The sequence below is a fragment of the Anoplopoma fimbria genome, chromosome 4 (genome assembly GCF_027596085.1).
Source record: "Anoplopoma fimbria isolate UVic2021 breed Golden Eagle Sablefish chromosome 4, Afim_UVic_2022, whole genome shotgun sequence".
In the NCBI taxonomy this organism is placed as follows: domain Eukaryota; kingdom Metazoa; phylum Chordata; class Actinopteri; order Perciformes; family Anoplopomatidae; genus Anoplopoma; species Anoplopoma fimbria.
In genome coordinates this window covers 27571562-27580354 of record NC_072452.1, presented here as the reverse complement: position 1 = coordinate 27580354, position 8793 = coordinate 27571562, and the positions used below count along the sequence as shown (strand labels likewise).

Genomic DNA, 8793 nt, shown 5'->3' with positions numbered 1-8793 from the left:
GTTTATGATAATCATGATAACTAAACATTAACGTTGCGGCTCATGGGATTAATCTTCATTGACCTCAATGTGTTTCCTGAGGTTGGATGGGGAGTGTTTGAATGCCAGTGTTTCAGTAGCTTTGGGCATAAGAGGCTCTTCATCCGGTAGAAGAGTCTTTCACTCCAACAGAAGAAAACATTTCTCACAGATATGTCCCCGGGTGTTGGTCTCCGTCTCCATGTGGTTTGTTAGGAGCAGCAGGTGCTTCCATCATGAAACCAGTCATCTGGGAATCACTGGAATCAGAGTGGAATCACTGGGAATCACTGGAATCACTGGGCTGGCATCACTGGAATCAGAATCACTGAGCATCACTGGGAATCACTGAGCATCACTGGGAATCACTGGAATCACTGAGCATCACTGGGAATCACTGAGCATCACTGGGAATCACTGGAATCACTGGGAATCACTGAGCATCACTGGGAATCACTGAGCATCACTGGAATCACTGGGCATCACTGGGAATCACTGGGCATCACTGGAATCACTGAGCATCACTGGGAATCACTGAGCATCACTGGAATCACTGAGCATCACTGGGAATCACTGGAAATCACTGAGCATCACTGTGAATCACTGGAATCACTGGGCATCACTGGGAATCAATCACTGAGCATCACTGGGAATCAACAAACCGCGGCTTTGAGAGCACGTGTTTGCGATTGCGCATTAACGTGATTAACCAGTGGTTTAACCTGCTAGGACCACTGTTTCACTAACCTGCTTGCAGTCTGTGTTCCACACAGTCCCGACGTTGGTCTCATGATTCATTTTCTTTCTAAAGATAGATTTGATTTTGTAGCGAGTAACGAAGGTTTCAGAGTCAAAGTATCAGTTCTCTTTGCAAAATGTAGTGAAGTAGAAGTGAAAGTCAACAGAAATATAAATAGTAAAGTAAAGTACAGATATCCAAAAAAACGACTTAAGTACAGTAACGAAGTATTTCTACTTCGTTACTATACACCACTGTATACATGTATATATATATATATGTAACATGTTACATATATATATGTAACATGTTACATGTATATATATATATGTAACATGTTACATGTATATATATATATGTAACATGTTACATGTATATATATATATGTAACATGTTACATATATATATATGTAACATGTTACATGTATATATATGTAACATATACACTACATGAAATCTGAGGACTGACATGTCTCTGAGGATAAACGTGTCTCTGTGTCCTCTGAGGATAAACGTGTCTGTGTCCTCTGAGGATAAACGTGTCTCTGTGTCCTCTGAGGACTGACGTGTGTCTCTGTGTCCTCTGAGGATAAACGTGTCTCTGTCCTCTGAGGATAAACGTGTCTCTGTGTCCTCTGAGGATAAGTGTGTCTCTGTGTCCTCTGAGGATAAACGTGTCTCTGTGTCCTCTGAGGATAAACGTGTCTCTGTGTCCTCTGAGGATAAACGTGTCTGTGTCCTCTGAGGACTGACGTGTGTCTCTGTGTCCTCTGAGGACTGACGTGTGTCTCTGTGTCCTCTGAGGACTGACGTGTGTCTCTGTGTCCTATAAAAAGCCATAAATGTTTTAATAAAATGTGAAAAATGTCCAGAAATTAGATTAAAATATGTAAATAAAGTTAAAATCTGTCTAATAAAAAACAAACAGGATGTTTCACTGAACACACTTTCCCAGAATGCATCAGGTCAACACAGACTGTCAAAATAAAAGCTTGAAATCAGTTTGTTCTTCCTTGCTGGAGCGTCAGCGTGTGGATGTCCGTCTCAGGAGACACTCCGTCCTCGTCTCATAAACGTCTCTCTGCTTCCTGCTCTGTCTTAGTGAGACGGACTCGCAGCCAATCAGAGTGTAGCGCTAACATTAATGTAGGGCTCAGAGATTCAGAGCAGAACCCTCCGTGGACAAAACATGTCCTCCATGTCCTCCGTGTCCTCCGTCCACAGACAGAAACATAAAGCAAGAACACAGAACCAAACTCACCAGAGGAAGTTTTTAATGAAGTCTTTATTTATCTTTACCGTCCTCACGTCTGTCCTCAGAGACAAACCGCCCAAACCTGACCACAGCTACAGGTGAGGGACACCAGAGGACCACACAACGTCCTCCTGTTACCTGTGTGTGTCTGTGTGTGTGTGTGTGTGTGTGTGTGTGTGTGTGTGTGTGTGTGTGTGTGTGTGTGTGTTATTATTATTATATTCCTTTATTGATCCCCATGGGGGAAATTCGAGTGTTGCAGCAGCTCAACTACACAGACAATAATACACATACTATACAACTAAATAAAGATAGAACAGAAATAAGAATAAAAATAAAAATAAGAATGTACAGTATATCCACATGGGGGAGCTGGTCAGCATGATGACAGACTGTGGTCTATAGAATATATAAAGATATATGAGTATATCCACAGCTGGTCAGCATGGTGACAGACTGTGGTCTCCGCTGTTGTTGTACAGTCTGATGGCAGTGGGCACAAATGAGCGTCTGAAGCTCCGTCCTGCTCTTTGGTAGAATCAGCCGATGGCTGAAAGAGCTGCCCAGCTGCCACAGTTCCTCATGGAGAGGGTGAGAGGGATTGTCCAGGATGGCTCCGAGTTTGGCCTTCATCCTCCTCTCACCCACTGACTCCAGACTGTCCAGCTCCAGACCCACCACAGAGCTGGCTCTCCTCACCAGCTTGTTGAGCTTGTTGGCATCTCCAGTCCTGATGCCACCACCCCAGCACACCACAGCAAAGAAAGAGGGCGCTGGTTACCACAGACTGGTAGAAGAAGAGGGCACTGGTTACCACAGACTGGTAGAAGAAGAGGGACTGTTACCACAGACTGGTAGAAGAAGAAGAGGGCGCTGGTTACCACAGACTGGTAGAAGAAGAGGGCACTGGTTACCACAGACTGGTAGAAGAAGAGGGCGCTGGTTACCACAGACTGGTAGAAGAAGAAGAGGGCACTGGTTACCACAGACTGGTAGAAGAAGAAGAAGGGCGCTGGTTACCACAGACTGGTACCACAGACTGGTAGAAGAAGAGGGCACTGGTTACCACAGACTGGTAGAAGAAGAGGGCGCTGGTTACCACAGACTGGTAGAAGAAGAGAAGAAGAGGGCACTGGTTACCACAGACTGGTAGAAGAAGAAGAGGGCACTGGTTACCACAGACTGGTAGAAGAAGAGGGCACTGGTTACCACAGACTGGTAGAAGAAGAGGGCACTGGTTACCACAGACTGGTAGAAGAAGAGGGACTGGTACCACAGACTGGTAGAAGAAGAGGGCGCTGGCTACCACAGACTGGTAGAAGAAGAGGGCACTGGTTACCACAGACTGGTAGAAGAAGAGGGCACTGGCTACCACAGACTGGTAGAAGAAGAGGGCACTGGTTACCACAGACTGGTAGAAGAAGAGGGCACTGGTTACCACAGACTGGTAGAAGAAGAGGGCACTGGTTACCACAGACTGGTAGAAGAAGAGGGCTGGTTACCACAGAAGAAGAGGGCACTGGCTACCACAGACTGGTAGAAGAAGAGGGCACTGGTTACCACAGACTGGTAGAATGCCTTGAGCAGTTTATTGCACACATTGAAGGACCTCAGCCTCCTCAGGAAGAACAGCCTGCTCTGTCCTTTCCTGTAGAGGGCAGTGTTGTGTGTCCAGTCCAGTTTATTGTTGATCTGCACCCCAAGGTGCTTGTAGGACTCAACCCTCTCCACTTCCCCTCCCTGAATGAAAACAGGGACAGGGGGGCTTCTGTTCCTCTGGTAGTCCACCACAAGCTCCTTGGTCTTGCTGATGTTGAGCTTCAGGTGGTTGTTGCTGCACCATGTGATGAAGCTCTCAATCAGTCCTCTGTACTCCTCCTCGTTGTCCCTGGTGATACATCCAACAATGGAGGAGTCATCGGAAAACTTTTGGAGGTGGCAGGAACCAGAGTTGAAGCGGAAGTCCGAGGTGTAGAGTGTGTGTGTGTGTGTGTGTGTCTGTGTGTGTGTGTGTGTGTGTGTGTGTGTGTGTGTGTGTGTGTGTGTGTGTGTGTGTGTGTGCTCAGGTGGAGGAGGAGTTGTGGGAGGAGGAGTTCATGGAGTTGTTTCCAGGAGATGCTGGAGGAGGAGGAGCAGCGGGAGTGGTTCATCCCGTCCAGAGACCTCCCTCAGCTGCAGGAGCAGCACAAAGACCTCGTGGTGAGTTCAGGGTCGGCTCCGGACAACCGGGTTGATCCTGTTCCCGACAGCTGCCAGGAGAAAACATGGAAACTAACGAGCAGCAGATGTTTGTTTACACAGTGAGACGTTCACTGACTCGTGAGACGTTCACTGACTCGTGAGACGTTCACGGACTCGTCTGTTCACTAACATAAAATACATTTTATAGATCAGTGAATTACTGTTGGTGAAAACAGATACAACACGGGATAATATTAATGATGATGATGAAGCTTTAAGAGCAGCTTTCATAAACACACACCTCATTCTTCTTCTTCTTCTTCCTCCTCCAGATGAACAGCAGTCTGAACCCAAACGCCAAGGAGTTCACCCCGGGTATCCAGAAACACGTCATGTGACCCCTTGTGGCTCCGCCCCCTCCTCTGTGACATCATCACCAAGATGTCCACCGTGTTTTCAGCCTGACGTGTTGCCAAAGTTCTGCTCTCACCGCGATGTATTCAAGTTCAGAGAAGTGTTACTGTTAGTTACTAAACTCCTCCGCCTGTCTGTCTCTCTGTCCTCTGTCTGTCTCTCTGTCCTCTGTCCACCTGTCTGTCTCTCTGTCCTCTGTCTGTCTCTCTGTCCTCTGTCTGTCTCTCTGTCCACCTGTCTGTCTCTCTGTCCTCTGTCTGTCTCTCTATCTGTCCTGTCTCTCTGTCCTCTGTCCACCTGTCTGTCTCTCTGTCCTCTGTCCGTCTCTCTATCTGTCCTGTCTCTCTGTCCTCTGTCTCTCTGTCTCTCTGTCCTCCGCCTGTCTCCCTGTAGTAAAGCTCTGAATGTAAATGAGCTGAGATGTTTTTTTATGTTTTGTCTTTAAGATCAAATGAGCTCTGAACTTTTTATTTGCACTTTTATTTTATAAAATCCTAAAAACAAACTGTGTTGACGTTTAGAGTTTAGATCCAGTCTGGTTAAACCAGTCTAAATGCTGTTTTGAGTTTTCAGTGGTTTTTTCCCAGCATCCTTTGTGAGAGCCACCTGAGGTTTGTTTGTTTGTGGTTTTTTTCTAAATGCACATAAAGTACTGTATAAAAAGTCATATAAAGAAAAAAGTTGTAAAAAAAACATATATATATTTTTTCTTAATCTATTTGAAATAAATGTTTATGGAGAAAAACTGATGATTTTATTTTCTAATGATCTGCAGATTATTTCTTCATTTGGTCTGAAACTATTAAAAGTTGAAAAAACAAAGAACTTTAATTTGCTGCTGAAGAAAAGCAAACATCTTAAATATATATATATATATATATATATATTTTTTTTTTTTCTACATTGTAGATTAATATTGAAGACATCCAAACTATGAAGGAACACATATGGAATTATGTGGTAAACAAACAAATGCTCAACAAACCAGAATATGTTTTATATTTTAGATTCTTCAAAGTAGTTGAATGAGAAGGTGTGTCCAAACTTTTGACTGGTACTGTATATATAAATATATATGTATATATATTTGTAAATATATATTAATATATGTGTATATATATATATATATATATATATATATATATATTTCTATTCTGAAATCATATTCAATATGTTCTGGCTTTAAATAAACGAGACGCCGCTGCAGAAACCTTCTGTCAATATGAAAAGAATTCAGAAACAATTAATTGGTTTTCATGTTTATAGTTTTACATTTTCAAGTCTTAACTTTTGGAAGAAATATGAACGTTAAAGAACATTTAGCTGATAAAACACGTCAACATATCCTCGTCTCTAAAAACGAGAACAAAGACTGAATGTGTTCAAAGGAAATCTTCTTCACCTCCGTCTCCCTGAGACTTCACTTCATAAAGAGGACAAACGTCAACGGAACTCAGCTGAGTTCAGCATCCTGAACACAGACGGGACCCGTCCTCTGGAACCAGGTGGAGGTGTACCTGAGGTCTGATGTGGTCTACAGCGCCCCCTGTGCCACCCTCCTGAACAGCTGCTGGTCCAGGTTTATCTTCAGGTGTGGGATGAGGTCTGATGTGGTCTACAGCGCCCCCTGTGCCACCCTCCTGAACAGCTGCTGGTCCAGGTTTATCTTCAGGTGTGGGATGAGGTCTGATGTGGTCTACAGCGCCCCCTGTGCCACCCCTGAACAGCTGGCGTCTCTGCTGGGCCGTCATGGTGTCACAGCTCTGCAGCAGGTTGGAGATGACGAGCGTCTGCTGAACGCTGGAGGACTTCACCCACAGACGGCCGTTCATCCCGACCACCAGCTCACAGGGGAACAGCTGCTGCAGGTCTGACTGGACCTCACTGTGGGGGGACAGCAGTCTGGGGGGGTAAACCAGGTGATCCTCCAGTCTCAGGACAGCGTTCATGGACACTCAAACATCTGATCCGTTTACCTTCTGACGAGTCCCAGAGAGACCGTGAAGAGCAGACCTCCTCCTCCAAACACTCCCATCCCATTGGCTCGTCCTGAACTGTCCATACACACCAGCTCCGGCTCCATGTCCTTATTGGCTATGAGGAACTGGGAGAACACCAGGTCGCCCACCTGGACAGGTAACACACAGGGAGGGAGGGGTTAAACACCAGGGAGGGAGGGGTTAAAACACAAGGGGGGAGGGGTTAAAAAAAGAGAGACGTGGCCTGGATGTCTCTCTGCGTCCTCAGTGTCTCACCTGGACGTTGGGGCGGTTCCTCTTGGTCGCTCCCTCAAAGGCCAGGTAGGACAGAGACGCCTGCTCACTTCCTCCAAAGTCCACCTTGAAGACGTCTCCCGATTTGGCCGTCACGATGCCGATGACGGTCTCACCTTTAGCGGGGACATACTGAGGACACAGAGGGACAGACTCAACTCCCAGCATGCACTGCTCCAATACCTGTCTCATCTATCGCTATCTGCTGAACTTCATTTAAATATTGATCCATTTAAAATGTGACACATTTATTTTCCCGTATTTAACTTTCAGATCAAACTTTAATAACTCTCATAAATGTTTGAGGTCTTCTGAGTCGTTCGGGGTGTAACGAGTTCCCCGAGCAGCACTAGATTATGAACAATATCAACTTTCCAGACCTGATTCCCGCTGCTCGCGGGTTTAAAGCCCGGAACGCAGGAAGTCATTGAAATGTTTACTTCATGTTGGTGACGTTTATAGGCTACCTGTAGTTTATAGGCTACCTGTAGTTTATAGACTACCTGTAGTTTATTAGGCTACCTGTAGTTTAGCTACCTGTAGTTTATAGGACTACCTGTAGTTTATAGACTACCTGTAGTTTATAGGCTACCTGTAGTTTATAGGCTACCTGTAGTTTATAGACTACCTGTAGTTTATAGACTACCTGTAGTTTATAGGCTACCTGTAGTTTATAGGCTACCTGTAGTTTATAGACTACCTGTAGTTTGTAGACTACCTGTAGTTTATAGACTACCTGTAGTTTATAGGCTACCTGTAGTTTATAGGCTACCTGTAGTTTATAGGCTACCTGTAGTTTATAGGCTACCTGTAGTTTGTAGACTACCTGTAGTTTTTACCTGTAGTTTATAGGCTACCTGTAGTTTATAGGCTACCTGTAGTTTAGTTTGTAGACTACCTGTAGTTTGTAGTTTAGTTTGTAGGCTACCTGTAGTTTATAGGCTACCTGTAGTTTATAGACTACCTGTAGTTTATAGGCTACCTGTAGTTTATAGACTACCTGTAGTTTATAGACTACCTGTAGTTTATAGGCTACCTGTAGTTTATAGGCTACCTGTAGTTTATAGACTACCTGTAGTTTATAGGCTACCTGTAGTTTATAGGCTATGTTTGGGTTCTATGACGTCATCAGTGACGTCGTTCTCCTTTAAAGGTTTCTGATGCTTCACATCGTTAATCTATCAACATGGAATTAGGCTTTCTCAATAAATATCTTTATTTACAGATACTAAATAAATAACCTTATATATTATTATTATTATTATTGTTATTATTATTCTTTTATTATTATTATTATTATTATTATTATTTATTATTATTATTATTATTATTATTATTTATTATTATTATTATTATTATTATTATTAATAAATCCACTAGTCAACAATCTGAACGGGTCCGTGTATAAACGGTTCCGGGTCTGAACGGGTCCGTGTATAAACGGGTCCGGGTCTGAACGGGTCCGTGTATAAACGGGTCCGGGTCTATAAACGGGTCCGTGTATAAACGGTTCCGGGTCTGAACGGGTCCGTGTATAAACGGTTCCGGGTCCACCGGGTCCGTCTCTGAGCGGGTCCGGGTCCAGCGGGTCCGGGTCACAGCGGGTCCGGGCCTCACCCTCCTCTGCTGGGACTCCATCCAGAACGTGTTGGGCTGTCTGTGTCGCAGGACGCCGCTCTTACACACCAGCAGCCGGTCTCCGCTCCGCCTCAGACCCGGTCCACACACCAGCTTCTCCGGGTGAGCGGGGCCCGTTAGAGAGAGGGTGTCGTCGGGCTGGAAGCAGAACTCGTCTCCCGGTAGCAGAACGTCCCCGGTTCTCTCTCTTAAAGCGGAGAGCATCGCGTCTCTGCAGCGGCTTCCTCACGCGTTGTTGCTGCTGCTGGTCGGACGGAGATCAATGTGACACACCG

General features: G+C 45.0%; 1 protein-coding gene across 1 annotated transcript in view; it reads right to left on the bottom strand.

Annotated features, from left to right (window-relative positions):
- Window positions 1-5833: 5833 nt before the first annotated feature.
- LOC129090342 (exosome complex component RRP40-like) overlaps window positions 5834-8793 on the bottom strand; it is a 2971-nt gene continuing 11 nt past the window's right edge. Inside the window, exons 1-4 of the mRNA XM_054597969.1 lie at window positions 8498-8793; window positions 6863-7012; window positions 6584-6735; window positions 5834-6509 (exon numbers count right to left, since the gene is read on the bottom strand). The exon at window positions 8498-8793 is cut by the window's right edge and continues 11 nt beyond it. Coding sequence (XP_054453944.1) covers window positions 6071-6509; window positions 6584-6735; window positions 6863-7012; window positions 8498-8722 — 966 coding nt within the window. The 5' untranslated portion in view covers window positions 8723-8793 and the 3' untranslated portion in view covers window positions 5834-6070. The remainder of the gene's footprint in view (window positions 6510-6583; window positions 6736-6862; window positions 7013-8497) is intronic.